Source organism: Antrostomus carolinensis, unplaced genomic scaffold (assembly GCF_000700745.2).
Source record: "Antrostomus carolinensis isolate BGI_N321 unplaced genomic scaffold, ASM70074v2 scaffold7400, whole genome shotgun sequence".
NCBI classification, from domain to species: Eukaryota; Metazoa; Chordata; class Aves; order Caprimulgiformes; family Caprimulgidae; genus Antrostomus; species Antrostomus carolinensis.
In genome coordinates, this window is record NW_010287651.1 from 23,838 (window position 1) to 41,660 (window position 17,823).

The window sequence follows — 17,823 nt, forward strand, 5'->3', positions numbered from 1 at the left end:
AAATAGTGTAAATTGTCAATTCATCTGCATATTTGGGTATTTTTAAAGAAAACAAAAGAATTTTAAAAACTTAAACTTTACTTACCTTTATAGTCTTTCATTCTATTAGCAATATTACAAGTTTTAAGCAACATACTATTCAACTGATTGATTGAAGGCTACCATGTCATGTCCTAATAGACTGAGCAGCTGCATTGGTTCTTTAAGATACTTCACACTTAGTAAATGATCATAAGTAAATATAGTCATATGAGTATCAAAGTATACTATATTGCCAATATTGTGTCAATATTTAAAAAGAAAATTCAGTTTTGCAGCAGCACCCCAGGGAGAGGGCTAGAGGAACCAGTAGCCAGAGAAGGCTTCAGGAAGAAGGATTTGCACCTTTCAGTAGAGGTAGGAGCTGCAGCTTCTGCTGCATGAGAGAGTTACTGCCTACTGCTGTAGCTGGCCCTCTCCATGCTCCTTTTCAGGGTTTGTACCATAATAGTTAATCCTGTGTTCTCAGGCAACAATTTCTAGTTTTCTTTGCCTACATCTGGCCAAGGAAGTGAATGGTATGTCTGCACTTGGAGTTTTGTTGTGTTAATAGTAGTTAAGAGTAGACAAATATTGGAATGAGAAAGAGATTAAAGTAGTAAGAAAGCCTGTTGTTCATACAGGATGTTTTAGTTCTGTATTCCTTCTTAAAATAAGGATTCATATGTAGGCCTATCAAAATTACATACATTAGATTTCAAAGTCATGGTGATTTCAGGTGTCTCCTTGTATTTAAGATCATATTTATTCATTTCTATTTTTAACTGCATATGAACTGTGCTAAATGAATCTGTTAATCATGTTCATTTAAAGCTATAATTGGTGGAATCTATTTTAAAAACTGGATTAGAAAATACCACTTTCTGAATTGAAAAAAGGACTTGACACACAATTTCCTTCCATTGCTAGGCCATGGGAAGTGTGACTGTGGGAAGTGCAAATGTGATGAAGGCTGGTATGGTGAAGCTTGTCAGTATCCAACTACTTGCAATCTTACACGGAAGAAAAGCAATGAAATGTGCAAGAATTCTCAAGATATCATCTGTTCTGGTGCAGGTAGGATGTCTTTTGTTGCTTTTGATGGCTTGATGTTCTCCCTGCGTTATCTTGAGAATCACTGTAATTTATTTTCTAATTAGGAATTTTGTAGAGTATGTTTCCAGAGCCTGAGAAATAACTGTATGTATACTAAAATGCTTAATTTTCCTACAGGCCTTTTCCTGTGCCTATGATGTGCACTGATTCAGAATGCCTACTTTAGTACTCTATTTTATCCATAGCTATTTTAGGTTGATCAAACTTCATCTATGTCATGTATTTTGCCCATCAAAAGGTTATGGTAATAGCATTAACACAGAGAGTGATGTCATTTTTTTTGTGTTTGTGTTTTTGTGCTCAGGGGAGACCTTATAGCTCTCTACAACTACCTGAAAGGAGGGTGTAGCAAGGTGGCGTTGGTCTCTTCTCCCATGTAACCAGCGATAGGACAAGAGGTAGTGGCCTCAAGTTACACCAGGGGAGGTTCAGGTTGGATAATTAAAAAAAAAAAAAAATTATTCTCCAAAAGAGTGGTCAGACATTGGAACAGGCTGTCCATGGAAGTGATGGAGTCACCATCCCTGGAGGTGTTCAAGAAACATGTAGATGTAGCACTCAGGGGTATGGTTTAGTGGTGATGAGTTGATGGTTGGACTGGATGATCTTAGAGGTCTTTTCCAACCTTAGTGATTCTATGTGGTACTGTGAAGACAAACTTTTTCTGTTTGGGAGGGTAGTTCATGGAAAGGCAGCCACTGAGGTGAAGGGCCAACCTACTCAAAAGACCAAGTAGCAAACATGCAACCAGACCAGAGGTAATAGAAGAGAGATCTCTGTACGAACCCATTTCCATCCTTTGCATCACCTGAGTGCTTTGGCCTTTCTTTATGTCAGAAAGTTTTCTGTTGTGTTTTATATTGTGAGAAAAAACAGCTCTACACTTCCAAAGCATTTGGGAGTCCTTGGGGGTACTTACATTGAGGGAGAATCTCAGGCAGACCTGTGCTCTCAAACCACTCACTGATCTGACATGGGTAAAACCCATCTTATTTGTGACAAATCATCAAGAGTCTTTATTATAGCTCTTAATGTTTTTGCAAGGTCTACTCTTTTCTAAGACATTACCCTGAAACTGAAGGAAAATGAGCCCTAAAAGCTTAAAGTTAGATTACGTCAAGTCCTGAAATAACAAGATATTCATACAATTCTTCAAACAAATGAAATAAACTTCTAATGTGGATATCAATGCCACTGGAAAAACATGCATTTTGCAGTAAAATTGTTGATATGCTATTATAATACTTATGGTTTGTTTAATAATGCTATGAATGTATTTATCTGCAATTAGCTCATCTGTTGTGTAATTAATGTATTGCTGTGGTAATTGCTTTCTAACTTGAGTCCTTTTTTCCTGACATCTAATCATAAGGTCTTCATGCAGATGTTCCTCAACAGTGTTTTCTTCTTTTGATTTCTGTCTTTTTCGACAAGGCTATACTTCTAAAATCTTAATCCCCAGTTGACAGCTGTAGAAAAGGGACTAGAGACTAGAGTGCAAAGGAACTGTGAATTTAGGCAGGCATATTTTCAGGTCCTCAGTAGCCGTGCCCTGTTACTTTCATGTAACATGGCTGTGGAACTGGATAAAACCAGGATTAATTCTTGAGATGACTAAGTTAAATTTTCTCCTTCCATTAGGCAGAAGATATAATTTCCAAAGCTGACTTCATACCTCAGTTGTATGAAGTCAGACAGACAAGTATAGGAGTGAATTTTACTTAGGAAAATATGGTGTTCCTTATTAAAAATGAACCACTTGAATGTTATATCTATTTGCAGCTAGGATTAGACTTTTTGTTGATAGGGATTGTTTCTGTGTCTGTCTTTCTTTGACTGGATGTTCTTTAGATTTCAGCCTTTTCAGCAATAAAATATGCACTGTCTCTGATGGACTAATGAAACTCTTTCCATAAACTTCAGTCATTAAGTACTGTCTTAAATGTTTACAGGCACATGTCAGTGTGGCAGGTGTAAATGTACAAACTCAGAAGGAAATGGACTGGTCTATGGTAAATTTTGTGAATGTGATGACAGAGAATGCATAGATGATGAGACGGAAGAGATTTGTACAGGTATGTATTTTAGTGTGTAAAAGAAGAATGGTCAAGAATAATACAGGCTGTTATAAAATCATTTAATTGTATGAGCCTACAAAATGTCTCTACTGAATATATGACTTAGTAACTATATTTGCAAGAATTTAGCTTGCAAAATGTAAGTGGGAATTTCATATGCAAAAATGAGCTAAGCAGGAGGTTAAAAAAATGAATAAATCCTCTGGCATCCTCCTCTTTTTGGAAGAATTGCAAAGAGGATTATACAAGGTAATTCACTAAGGTAATTCATAGCTTAGTCTGTCTGCCTTTGGTAGAATACAAGAAATGTGAATACTTTGTGGCACAGATGAGAGCAAGATGGAGGACATATTAAAAAAACCAACCAAACAAAAAAAAAAGATTATTAAGAATTTTGTCAAAGAAGCAAAAATTAAGAAGAACAAGAATAAATGTATGATGAGAACTTAGAAGCAAATCAGGAGATAAAAAGGGAAAGGAATGGATGAAGAAAATCATCTGTGATAGGAAAAGCAAGAGAATAAGATGGAGTGAATTCTGCTGATAGATAGAAAAGCAACCAAAATTCAAACTGTGCTTTCATTTCATTATAAGATAGGAACCTGGCAATTAAATACTGTGCAATACACATAATTTATAGCATTATAAATGCTGTTGCCTGTATTACTAGGGAGGCTTGTCCTTGAGCAGAAGGTGATACAAATATTTTTCAGTTATATACATGCATACTGTGGCTCTGTGCATACAGGATGGTGCAGAATTACTCTTAGACTATCCATGCTCTCATAATAGTGCTTGTGTGAATAAAAAGAGGCAGTACTTGTGTAAAATAGCTTTATCTATCTTTATCCTTACACAGAGAACAAAATAAATTATATTTATTTAAGTGCCTTTGAAGGCAAAAATAACTTTTTTTTTTTTGCATAAGATTAGGTAGGAATTTTAAATGAGGGTAAACAGAATGGTCCTCTGAAGTCCAAATCCAGGAGCAGAGTACAGTATTTCCAGTAATTGCCTAAAATAAAATGAGTGGAGGGCAATATTTTTTATGTGCCAATGATTCAATTTATATTTATTTGCTTGTAACCATTACATATGGTACCAAATATGATAAAAATTTACCATTTATTTAGTTCAAGTAAATTCTTCTTCTGCTGTTAGATTTATTTCCCCCACGTGTTGCTGCTGGTTTATATTGTTAGGTTTTTCTTAGCTTTTATTTCCCCTTGCTTCATCCAGTGGTATCATATTCAAAAACAAACCAGATGCATCTCTGCAAAAAACTAGCTTTATGTGTATGCAGAAATCAAAGTATGCTGATATAAAATGAGAAAAAAGTGTCAGTAGATTCAAGTCTCTAAGTCCTCTGATTCATCAGTGTAAAAGCCCTGATACCTTATGTGACGTTTGGAGTCTTCTGAAGTAAATATAAGGTATAAACTAAAGGTGTGCTTGACCTTGTTAGGTTGTTGTGAGCTGAAAAGTTTATGCAAGCAGGTTATGAGTATTAGATTTTGCTTTGCTTGCTAACAAACCTCTATAGTACATAACCGTATGTTGAACCAGACCTTATGCAGAAAAAATGGACAGCATATGAACTGAAGGTCAAGGATACATAATTTTATCTCAGAAAATCAGACCCCACATCCCTATCTGGTTATCTGTCTCCCATGCTGATATCTCCTCTAATACTCTCTATGCCATTTTTCCTTCCACAGGATTTCCACCACAGGAATCATTTAGGTTTATTTATGAAGTTATAAAAAAACAGCATTCCAAACCAGTTCTGCTTAGCTAGCAATGGCCCCTGGATACTCTCCACAGATAGAGTGAACCTAATCAATGCCTGTTGTACTTTCACAGTTTGAGTAGCACCTACTTAGTTGCTACGTACCCTTTATTGCCCTTGAAGGTATAGACAGGTCTTGAATATTTTAATTGTCTTCAAAGAAAGCCAACTCAGAAGGATCAAACTAATGAAAAAACAAATGCTTCTATTTACAAACATGTTTCTAAAGCCTGCAGCTGTGAGCTGGGATATTATCCTGGAAAAGCGTACAATGCCATGCTTAGCTGTGGATAACATACATTTTAATCTTTGCACAAGGGGACCGTGCTTTTTAAGCAAATAATTTCTTAGGTAGGGCAGAGTAACAAAGACTTACCAAGCTTTTCCAGCCTCAGTTGGATTCTGATCACTCACTTGAATGTATCACTTTTTATTTAAGGTTACCTAAACTTTGGAATCAAGTTGCAGTTTATTTTTAATAAAGTATCATGGTTTCTAGAAAATTAAATTCTGATCCTGATCTTTTTTATCTAAGGCTTTTTTGCTCTAATGCAATAATTTTGTCTTCAATCAAGAGCAAGAGTAGTAGCAAAATGTATCGCTTAATTCATATTTATTTGAGGACTATACAAGTGTGACTGAAGAATGAAGTAGTGATGTTTTAATCTGCAAATATTAATTTACTCCTTCACCATTATTCCCTTTATTTCTTGTCCACTGTGCAAGAGCAACTTTTTGGTAATAAGCATTATTTTAGACTGTCTTTGTTGTTTAGTTAGCTAAGTAAGACACTATTTTTATCTTCTGTTATTTTTTGACATGTAACCAAACGATTGTAATGAAAATTTCATGTGTAATTGTAAAAAACAGGAAAAAATGGTATTCCATAGATCTAAATTTGCATTCTTGATAGTTAAGGATATAAATTGACCAGACTGTGACAGAGATGACCAGGTCTACTAAGCTTAACGTACCTAAAGGGAAAAAAGGACAAGATTCTAACTTGATCCTTCTAGTAAAGAACTAACTTCTGGCTTTAAGATTAGTGAGTTGCAGCTACTTAATTGAAATGCTTTGTGTCATTGAAGCACATGGCAGAAGTACCTTAGTGGATCTTTTTGGGGATGTGTGATTTGTTCAATGAACATCTACAAGGTTCATTTTACAAATTCTTTCATGAACTGGTTTATCCATGTTCAAAAATCTTCTTAACATGTATGAAGGGAAGCCATATAAAATGTAGATAGTTTGTAGTAAATCAAGGCCCCTTTGATGGAATTATCTGAGGAGTCAATGCTTAATGCTTTCTCAGACACGTCAAGTATGGTGGACAAGCGTGTCCTATCTTAACATTTAAAGCTGTGCTTAAATTTTAACTATTACATGTACTGCCTTCCAAATTTACCTCTGAATTTTCAAAAATTAAGCTTACAAATATAAAAATACTGATGTTATTTTCTTAGTGTTTATTGGTTAGTTTTAATCTGTGATTAAATGAAAACATGTTCTAAAATAGACTCAGGGAAAAGTATAATTCAAATATCCTTTGGTTTATTTTATGTAGGCAGGTACTGTCTATAAATTGATTCTATTCTGAGCCTAGCACTAAAAGTTTTTTAAAGAAAAGATCAAAACAGTTAAATTGTTAATGCCTTTTAAAAACTTCTCCCTTTCTCACTGTATAAAATTTGTTTTGGGTTAAGGCCATGGAAAGTGTTACTGTGGAAACTGTTACTGTGAGGCTGGTTGGCATGGAGATAAATGTGAATTCCAGTGTGACATCACCCCCTGGGAGATCAAGAAAAGATGCACATCTCCAGATGGCAAAATCTGCAGCAACAGAGGTGTGTCATTTGCACGTTCCTTCTATGCATATTTATATATCTCGCTTTTATTTTACAATATGCATCTTGTGCAGTAGAATATAGATTGTGTTTGCTGATAGTTTCTAGTTTATTCTCACTTATTTCAAATCTGGATACACATTTCCAAGTGAGTGGGTAGGTACCTATGTTTAAGTGTAAGCTTACACAAATCTACACCCATTTTTGGATTAAGCTGACCCAAGTTGTTCTCATCCTTCTTTTTTGTGGCAAGACTAAGCAGGATAGTTTGTTAGTACATCTGCTTTTGTGAGAGACTTGCTTTGCAAACTAAAATCTTTACAGAATTTTGACTTTGAATGGATTGGTGCTGTAAGGCCAACAGGACTGTATGTCATTTCACTCTTAAAGAAGACCAAAGACCCACAATTGAATAGAAAAAATGAAAACACAACACTTAAAGTTTCCACTGCAACCTGACAAAACAACTAAGAAGTGTTCAGTAACAATGCTGTGGGATGTATACAGAGCTGGAAAGGTAAACTTCACACAATATTTCTAATAACAGGGGGTTTTACCTTATACTCTGTCTATTTTTACCATTTTGGAGAAAGAAGTACAAAATAATGTTACTTTTCACTTACTGCTATCTTTGACTTCATTGAACAAAGGGTTAAAAAATTATTTTTTTGGCAATAGACCAGAATAATTACAGTAGAACATAAGCGCAAATCACATAGGAATCTCTCTTAAAAAAACATCTCTACTGACAAAACCTGCTATAGTGTGAACATCTAATTATCCTAAGAGCATTTACAGAACTCTCTTCTCTTAATTGTGAGGAAATTGAAAGATTGACTCAAATGCAGAGATCATGTAGACTCATTTAGTCTTGGGACTTTAACAGTAAAAAAATTTCTGTAATTCTGGAAATAAAAAATATTGAGGTGGCTTCGGATCAGATGCTTTCTTTGCACTGAGAAAGTAATTTCTTGTCAAAGAATTTCTTGTCAAAGCAATTTTTTGTTAAAATATTAAATTCTAATGGCAAGTATTTATTTAAATTTACATTGTAATTGGAGGAAATGAGGATAAATAGTGTAGCTGCTGTTCTGAGTAGCCACAATCTCCTATAAAAAGGTATATTCATGGCATACTTCTATACTTACAGCCTTTCATGTGTTTATGATTTTATCCACATAAACATTTTGTAGGCTTTTGACTACAGAAAGTTGCTTTCCAACACAGTATTTCTACTCTCTTTAGTCCTATTTACCCAGTTTTCTGTATTTATACATCTTGTGATACAGGTGCAATTTATCTTGTCAGTCTTGAGCCTTCTAAAAATTAAATATCAAGGCTAACCTTGCTGTCCAGCCTCCTTCAGTGCTAAGATGGATAAATTGTCTGTATCTTTCCACCAACTGTCTAGTCAACCAGTTGAGACCAGATGTGAACCTTTAGATTTTTTAAACTTTGGTGAGATGACGTTTTGCATTCCAATATCCAGGACAGCTGATCCAAATTCACTTTGAAGTTGTTTCTGGGAGGATTAATCACTCTCCAGAGGCATTTCCTCATTTTCTGGATTTTTTGTTTGGTTGTTGTTGCTGGGTTTTTGTTTGTTTGTTTGTTTGTTTTTTCTTTTCCTTCAGTAATGTCACTGAATTGTGAAAAAATAAAAAATTAGGTAAAAATTTCTTGAGGGCCGTCTTGGTGGCTTTAGCACTAAACAGGGCAGCAGTTCTTCCTGCTTCATGTAACTGTCATGCATGCACAGTTGTATAGACCTTCTCTTTAGAGAATGTGCCCAAATCTATAGGTGTTCTTTAACCACCCCATTGTCCTCAAATATTGTTCAGTGTAAACTGAGTAAGAAGACAAAGGCTTTGGTGGATTAGCAGAAGGTGAGGCTACTCTTCAGGAAATGAACTGCATGCACCTGTAAGGTTAGGCTGCTGCTTTGTGCCTGTTGGCATCTCAGAAGAAGTAGTGAGTGTACGACCCTGAAGCATATTTGAATTTCTGAATAAAGAAACTGTCTTTTATTGTTCTGATTTTTCCTAAGCAAGTAGAATGCATGTTCTGTGTATATCACTAAGGTTGTGCCAAATTAGTATCTCTGTCATATTTCATATTTCCCTTCTTATTGTAAATAACTGTGTGTGGCCCTGAATATTGACTTGGGAAAAGTGGAAAAGGACCATTTTCATGTAGATCTATTCTGATGTTCTTCTTAGGTAAAGAATGACCTCCTAGACATTTTCTGCTGGATTAGAATTTGGATTCCCTTCTAGTTTAAATGTTTATGCTTTAATAATCACTAATTATCCACTGTGCCAAAGCCCAAGTAATTTAAACAGCATTGATTTTTATTGTCATTAATGTCAGGGCAAATTACTGTTGATGTCAAAGATTTACAACTGCTCTATGCACTACATTTTTCTATTGGTTCCTAACAAGGCTCAACAGCAAAAAGAAACTTGAACAGGAAGCCAACTTATTTGTATAAAGTATTACTACTGAATAACCATGGAAGGTTTTAAATCATAGAAAATGAGCATACACTCATGATTAATGCTTGCAGCTTTGAAACTGCACTCCTGTGAAAGCACAAAATTCACAAGTGTAAATTCCTGTAATCAAACGACTATTACTCTAAATTGCTCAGTTAATCTTCTATCTCTGTCTCTGTGTTGGGTTTTTTTTTGTTTTGGTTTTGTTTTTTTCCCCTAGGCACATGTGTATGTGGGGAATGCACGTGCCATGATGTGGACCCAACTGGTGACTGGGGAGATATTCATGGAGATACTTGTGAGTGTGATGAAAGAAACTGCAAAGCAGTGTATGATAGATATTCTGATGACTTCTGTTCAGGTAAGAAATATATATAAAAGGAACTTGTGTGTAATTTTATAACAAAAGCATCCAATTGGTCTGATCTTGCTCTTGCTTAGTGCTCGAATTGTTATTTTCCTAGCTTAAAATATACCAAGCTTTAGATGTTTTTGGTTTTTTTTTTAGGAGTGGGCTTTTTAAACTAAAAGGCAATTCTGTAAAAAGAAAAAAAAAAGTTTCCAGTTCTAAACTTTTCTTAAAACATGATTTTTTTTTTTATCCCTTTCAACAAAATTCTGTAAATGTGAAATACTTTCAGGTGCCCATCTCCTTTCTAATACTCTTGTCTTCAGTGTAACCTAACATAAATTGGGGAATGGTTGAAACTTTTTAAATATATATATCCTTCCTTGGGGAAATTTAAATTTGAAATTGTATTAAATCAAATTTTGTTATTTCATGTTATATGGCAGGCAGAGGACAAGCGAGAGAAAGAAATGAAAGCCAAACTGAATTAATGAGTTAATGAAAACTCTTACCCTGAGAAAAACAGTTGACCTGAGAAAAAGTAGAGCATCGATATTTGGAAAATATGAATGTGTGGTCCAGCTACACATCACTGACTGTACATCTTAGGCACTTTTGTATAGTTACTGATAAAGATGCTAATACTGGGCAGGAGAGAAGGGCGTTGTTCAATACACAGCGCACAATTTGTACACACAGGAACTTTGCAAAAACAAATGAGAATAGATTCAAGGGGATTTAACAGATTAAAGTTTGTCAGCTGTAATACATCCTGTAGAAATCTGATCTGGCCTAATTAATAATAGGAAGAATGCAGTCACATCAAGAAAAATAATGATGTGGTATATTCTCCTACTACTACTAGATTGAGAGAATTCCTTGTAGAAAGATCATAGGAGTTGGCTGTAATAGGGAGGGAAGGCTGAAACAAACATGATACATAAAATTCTTAGCCTCTTCTTTGCCTGTTATAAAGGTGAAAAATTTCTCAACTATTGAGGTTTCTTTTTAATAAATGATGAATCAGTAGCTAATAAAATGAGAAAAAAGAAAGAAGCATTTCTAAAAACCTTCAGTGAATTAATTTGCTTACTACTCTTTCAGCCACCTAAAAATGTTATATAGGTTTATTTAATTAATAAGCTGGAAGGATGCAGAACTGCAGTCATGAGAGTAGCAGGAGGATTGACTTTTGAATGTTGTCAATTTTTTAATGTATTATTGTGTTGCTGAGTATGTTTTTAGCACTCAGGTACTGATCAAAATGTCAGCAACAGCTAAGGAATACAAAGCTGAAAAACAACATCATAGGTGTGTTCTGTAGTTAAGGGTGAACACGGTGGTTTCAAACTGGGATTAAAGCAAACCTGTGGCATCTACAGCTAATGCTGCATCGCTGAAATAGGGTTTGAACTCCCTCTTTCCCAGACATTATTGCCATTGCTGCTGCTGCCCAGCATGGTAATGGTTGTAAGAAAGCAGAGTGTAAGAAAGTACGGACAGCTACAAAGGAGTTGGGGGGAAGATATTGCCACTTGACATTGGATTAAGGACTGGTACAGTGTTCTTTGTACACACACCGAACTGTAAATGAGCAAAGCTTACGAGAGATACAAAAGGAGTTACTCATGGCTTCCTTGATGTAACTAAAACTCATGTTGAAGTATAGCTTATTTTTTCTGTCTAATCAGCAAAAATATTAGTATTAGTTGTTTTTCTCATGTTTTAGAAAAGCCTAATGTAGCTTTAGCTGGCCATCCAAGTATGCATTCCTCAAATAAATAGTGCAAAACTCTCCATTTTCATATGAAACAGTGTGAACCATGTCTTATAGTCTTGCTGTTTAGTCCTGTTTCAGAAATGGGCAAGATGCAGAAGTATTAATTTTGGTTTATTCTGGTAGACAGAAAGTTAGACAGAAAAAACCTGAAATTAAGTCCAAGATTTACTAGCAGAATTGTAATTGGACAGATTTTTAATTTGTTTATGTGAAATAAATTTACTTAGTGCACGAAGTGTGCATGCATTAGGTGTATCTGCAAGATATCCTAATTTTTCTCACAATAATTTGTAAATTGATTTAAGATTACTTCAAATGGGATTAGTCAGATTTGTGAAAATAATCCAGGTCCCTTAAAACCTACATCAAACAAAGCTGATTATAGAAAACTTTTCCTGTCTGTTCTGCCTAATAGATAGAGACAGGAAATCACATTGTCTTGAGTAGCAGATTGAAATGATAGGAAATCATGTTTACATGTAAAGAGTTTTACTGTAGCTGGATGAAATACTATGTTTATATCCTAAACTACAAATGACAGGAATTGACAGCTCTGCTGTGAGGATTTAACATCACACAACAGCAGCTCCCTCCAGAAGCTTCATATGGCTTGGGGTGACTGTCAATTTGCAGTACCTCATATTGGCAACCGGATGCCTTCTTTTAACATTTGAAGTGCTGTTCAGTATGCTACTGAATGATTTTCTTTCAGAGGTGCTTGCAACATTAAAGCATTTTTTTTGTTTTCATTTAAAGGAGGAATAGCTTTCATGATTTGGCATAGAAAGAAAAAAAGCTTCCATAATAAAATTCCTACATTCAAAAATCTCTTTAGCTCCTTTGCAGTGGTTTTAGCAAAGAAAATATTATATGTAAGAACACCGTCCTCTCCTAAGTATCTATCTGGATCAGGGAACATACATATGCCCAATTTGCAACGTGTCAGCATGCACACTTGAAAGCAAGGGACAGAATCATAGAATAATGGAATGGTTTGGGGTGGAAGGGACCTTAAAGATCATGTAGTCCAACCCCTCTGCAGTGAACAGGAACATCTTCAACTAGATTAGGTTGTTCAAAGCCCCATCCAGCCTGACTTTGAACAATTCCAGTGATGAGGCATCCACAGCTTCTCTGGGCAACCTGTTCCACTGCTTCACCATCCTCAAAGTAAAGAATTTCTTCCTAATATCAATCTACCCTCTAAACAAGAGGAAGTCTTCAATACTTTCCAAGGAAAACAAATAACTAATGTAAGGAAAAGTGCTTTTTGTGAAATTAAGCCAACTTGTATTCTGGGAACTACTCTGATAACTCATAAAATGCCTGCTTCCTCCCATTTTCTGCTTGGGAACTGATAAATGCATATATTTTAGAAATATAATATAAGTCGTAAAATGCAAGTACGTTCAAAAGAGATATAAAATCTGTGTTACTATTGTTTTCAAGTAGAATCTTGATATACAGATGGACATCATAGCAATGCTTTGGGGTCCTGTGTCCAGTGAATGATGACTATGTGAAAATTGTGAGAGGAGATCTAACCTGCTGCCAGAGCTCATGAAAATAAATATTTGATTTTGTGGCAAGGAATATTTTTGCTGATGCTCAAGCTTTCCTCATTCAGTGCAAAGACCATTTTGTATTGCCAGAATCCCACAGCTTTATGCAAAGAGCATTGCACTCATGATGAAGGGAACTGGCCAATTAGCTTAGTTTTTCTTGGTCTGGATATGTTAGTGTTCATATAGAGGAAACAAATTGTTTGGATGACTTTCCAGGTTAAGTTCTCAGGAGGAATTCACCCCTAACTTCCTGGCTCTCACATAGTTTTAAATAAACTTTCCAGAAAATCTGTGGTGTTCAGTTGCTTTTCCTCACCTCAACTTGCACAGTGAAAATTGCGTTTATGTTACTACATTCAGACATGGTCAGGAAGAGTCAAGTTACCTAATGCGATACCAAAACCACATCCAACTGCCCTATTGAAATAATTGATTATATCCAGTATTTTATTATTTGTACATCACTATTTAGTAGAAGGTACTGGTTTGAGTCTTGGAATTGGAGTGACATTGCTTGTCTCTAGTGATTGCAAGTATGTTGATGCTGATATATTACTCAGAGAATATGCTGCAACCGTGAGAGAAAAAGAAGAACATAAAGGTAAATGAAATATTGCCTTATGACAGCCCTGCTTTTCCAGACAGTGGTGAAATGTGTATTTGTAACCTCTATTCCACCCTTTCTCATGAGGAATGTGTGCCAAGAGGCAAAACATCCCTTAAGAAAAAAAAAAATTAAAAGGAAATATGGCTCAAATGGAATAACAGACCAGTGCTATTTTCAGAAAAAAAAAAAAAAAACAAAAAAAAACCCAACCAGTAAATATAGTGAATTGATTATTTTTGCCAGTCTGATTATTTAATGAAACCATAACTTTGATAAAGTTCATCTAATCATGAGGTTTTAATAGCTATCATCAGTATAGAGGCTGATCTTTAATTATATTCATTGTAAAGGTCACGGACAGTGTAATTGTGGAAGGTGTGACTGTAAAGAAGGATGGACTGGGAAGAAGTGTGAACATCCACGTTCTTGTCCATTGTCAGTTGAGGAAAGTGCTAAGAAATGCCAAGGAAATTCTAATTTGCCTTGCTCTGGAAGAGGTAAGCCTATTTCTGGAAGAATTTTTATGCCCTTAAAATATACTGCCATTAAAATAATTTTTACAGACATCCAGCATTACTAGTATTGAAAAATGTGAAATTTCTTGGCTTACTGTGCATGAATCATGCCTGCATAACTTATGAGTTATGAGAAGTCAGGAGAAGAATACAAAGGTCATCTATTTTTCATGACATCTACTGCTTTGTATTTTATTTTACTATCTCAACATTTGTTTTGGAGGTTTTCAAGGATGCTTTGAAAATTGTTGCGATTGAGTCTTTACTAAAAATACATTAAAAATATGAACCTATTCTATGTATGAGATTTTCAGCCTGTTTAAAATGTTGTGACACTGTTGTGGTAAGAGCTGTTCGGATTTACACTGCCTAAGAACCTGCCCTACTAAGTGCAGGACCGAATTCTAAAATGCAGTTGTTCTTCGGTGCAGCTCGCTAGTTAATCAGTGTCTTTTCATTTGAAAGCATTTCCTTGTAACACTGGAGCCTTCTCAAAAGCTTTGACTAAAAAAATATACTGTCATACATACAATTGAAATACACATTGCAAGCAAAAGGAAACTTTTCTCAGAAGGAGAACACCTGCTAATTTTTGTCTGTCACTGTGTGAAATGTGGTTTTCTGCAGAGAGAGGAGAGAAAAGTAAATATGACACAGGTTTTTGCTATAACTGGTAATTGAAGTTATGAATTCTGCCCACTTAAGTATTTGCTGGGAAAGGTCCAAAGCTGCTCTTGAATTATTGCATTTGACCCTAGATGTCATTCCATTTGCAATTTCTTCTTTCATTAATGCTATCTAACATAGTCAAAAACTGTAAACTGTACATCCAGGTTAGCACTGTTGTAACTGTATTTTTCTCCCCCTGTAAATGTGTAGCATCTAGTAACTTAGCAAATGCAGCATTAGCTTTATCTTAAAATAACTGTCATATCAGATTGTTGCTTGCCTTTTTCTTAGTTAAGCTACAGTTCTCCAGTGAATTACATCTCTCTTTTCTTGCTAAAAATTATCAAAGGAATTTTTGGCTACAAGTTAGGTGAAACATGGGCATCTGTAGAAAATTGATTGCATTTTATTGTTCATGACTGCAAGAACTATAACTAAAAGAAAGGAGTGTTGATATTTGATTTATTTTAATTTTTATTTTTAAATACTTGCTTACTCTTTTCCTGTTCTCATTGGATGCTGAATGTCTCTTCCCTCAGCTGCTTTGCTACGAGTTTTGTACGTTGAGAATTTGGAGTCAGTGCTAGGATTTAATTGCATTGTGCACTATGAGAGTCAGATGGCAGAGAAAAGAATGACAGTCATAAAACAAGTTTAATTTGAATAAAAATATAGTCTTAAGTTATGGAAAATTTTGTTCTATTTATATTTTAAATTTTGAAAAGTTTTATTAAGTATAGTGAGAAGACTGAGTTCAAAGATTTCAGTATTAATGACTGAAAGACATGGACCTGTTGGAGCAGGTCCAGAGGAGGGCCACAAAAATGATCAGAGGGATGGAACACCTCTCCTATGAAAGAAGGCTGAGAGAGTTGGGGTTGTTCAGCCTGGAGAAGAGAATGCTCCAGTGAGACCTTATTGCGGCCTTTCAATACTTAAAGGGGGCCTACAAGAAAGATGGGGACAGACATAGGGCCTGTTTTGATAGGACAAGGGGTAATGGTTTTAAACTAAGAGAGGATAGATTTAGATCCTATATAAGAACTGTTTTATGATGAGGATAGTGAGACACTTGTACAGGTTGTCCAGGGAATTTGTGGATGCCCGAATATTAGAAGTGTTCAAGGTCAAGTTGGATGGGGCTCTGAGCAACCTGATCTAGCTGAAGATGTCCCTGCTCATTGCATAGCGGTTGGACTGGATGATCTTTGAAGATCCCTTCCAACCCAAACCATTATATAATTCTTTGATTCTATGGCTTCATGACTATGCAATGTATTGTGTTTTCTTGAAGAATGTTTTCTATTAATCTGTTGGTTTTGTTTCTAGTTAGTCAACGACATTTATGACAGCTAACATACTCTTTTGCAATCACTTTTATGCTCTTGGATAAACACATTGAAAGACAAAGCGTTCTTAGGATTTTTAATGCCATATAGATAGCCAAGAAAAATGTTGAATTGTTAGAATTCATAGTCTCTTTCTATAGTCTCTGTCTAAATTCTGACATATGCTCAGATTTTCAGGTAGAGGAGTTTTGAAACTTCAGTTGTGATACTCTGTTCCCAAGATTAACAAAAACTATGTTTCATAGATGTTATTTTCTTGTTGAAATGTTAAGTATGATTTTAAAATGTGATTATCTTTCACTTACATAGTAGTAAAAAAAAAAAATTTAAAAAAATCCATTCTGCCTGAGGAAGCTTTGAAGAAATAGTCCTTCAAAGCCTTGGCTGGCCATTTTTAGGTTTTTTTTGCATTTTGCAAAACTTTCTGATATGAAAGACTATAAAACTCCTGATGATTCAGCTTCAGTCTTTAAAACTTCCAATAATAATTAAAGTGAACCAGTAAACAAAGAATAGGGCAAAAAAACCCCACAAATCCAAGTCCACAAATCTTCTACATTCCTTATAAAAAAAGATTTGGGATTTGGATATTTTCGTGTGTATATATATATATACACACACATACACTTTGTTTCACTTAACAAAATTTTATAATATTAGCACAAAAATCATGGCAAAATGATACTCTTCAAAAATTTTCAATCAGTCTGAGGGACCAAAAGCTTCCTTCTTTGAACTTAATTTTGGTCATGTGCTTACTTTATACCTTATACTTTGTTTTTACGGGTAATGGAAAAGAGAATGTTAGGCTAATCTTACTTTTTTAAAAAATAATTCAATGACCCAATATGTTTGTAATATTAAATTTTCATATTACGTGCTGTGTCTTTTCTGTAAATGTACCCAAATTTTTATGAGTTACCTTTAAGGGAAATTACATTTCTACATAGGTAGAAATTGAGAAAGCATCAGCAATGCAAACTAAGAGAATGCCATGTGCCACCTAGGTTTTGAGAATCCCAGGTTCCTTAATTATGTCATGTAACCTCAGCAAGAAAAAAAATGCTATAGGAAAAAAATTAACAGTGAAAGAAAGCTTTTATTTTTTTTTTAAGAAAAGTGTTTAATGTATCAGGGGTACATAAAAGTTGTATTAAAAAATTTAGAGAATTAAAAGGATGTTATGAAGAATCTATGTATAAAATGGTATAAACTGTGGTTTCTCAATCTGCATTTCACTCACCTGAGAGCAGATGGAGCAGTCAACTTTTATTCCAGACTGTAATTCCTTTCCTGATTTTCCCCAGTTATTCACAAGAATAACAAACTGTTTCATGGGTGCTGGTCAGAATGTAGGGAGAGCAGAGATGCTGCCAAAAATATATTTCACCATGGTCTTATATTTCTTAGCTGTTTCAGTAGGCGAAGGAGAGAGGAGGCTTTATATTGACATGCTGAGCAGCAAGTGAGAGTGTCTGTGTTCTCAAATGATGTTACAAAGTCAAAGGAAATATAAATCCTTTCAGTTACATCAATCAGGCTGTCTTTACCTTCAGTAGTTCCTGTCATATGTAATGGGACAGAAGGATCGGATGAAAATTTTCGGAATTAAAATGCACTATCGTGAGGTACTTTCCAAAAATTACTTT

General features: G+C 35.0%; 1 protein-coding gene across 1 annotated transcript in view; it reads left to right on the forward strand.

Annotated features, from left to right (window-relative positions):
- Positions 1-953: 953 nt before the first annotated feature.
- Positions 954-17,823, forward strand: part of ITGBL1 (integrin subunit beta like 1) — a gene marked incomplete at its 3' end in the record, with an annotated part of 57,794 nt that continues 40,924 nt past the window's right edge. Inside the window, exons 1-5 of the mRNA XM_010163635.1 lie at positions 954-1,095; positions 3,087-3,209; positions 6,705-6,845; positions 9,561-9,701; positions 13,992-14,138. Of these exons, the coding sequence (XP_010161937.1) occupies positions 1,056-1,095; positions 3,087-3,209; positions 6,705-6,845; positions 9,561-9,701; positions 13,992-14,138 (592 nt within the window). The remainder of the gene's footprint in view (positions 1,096-3,086; positions 3,210-6,704; positions 6,846-9,560; positions 9,702-13,991; positions 14,139-17,823) is intronic.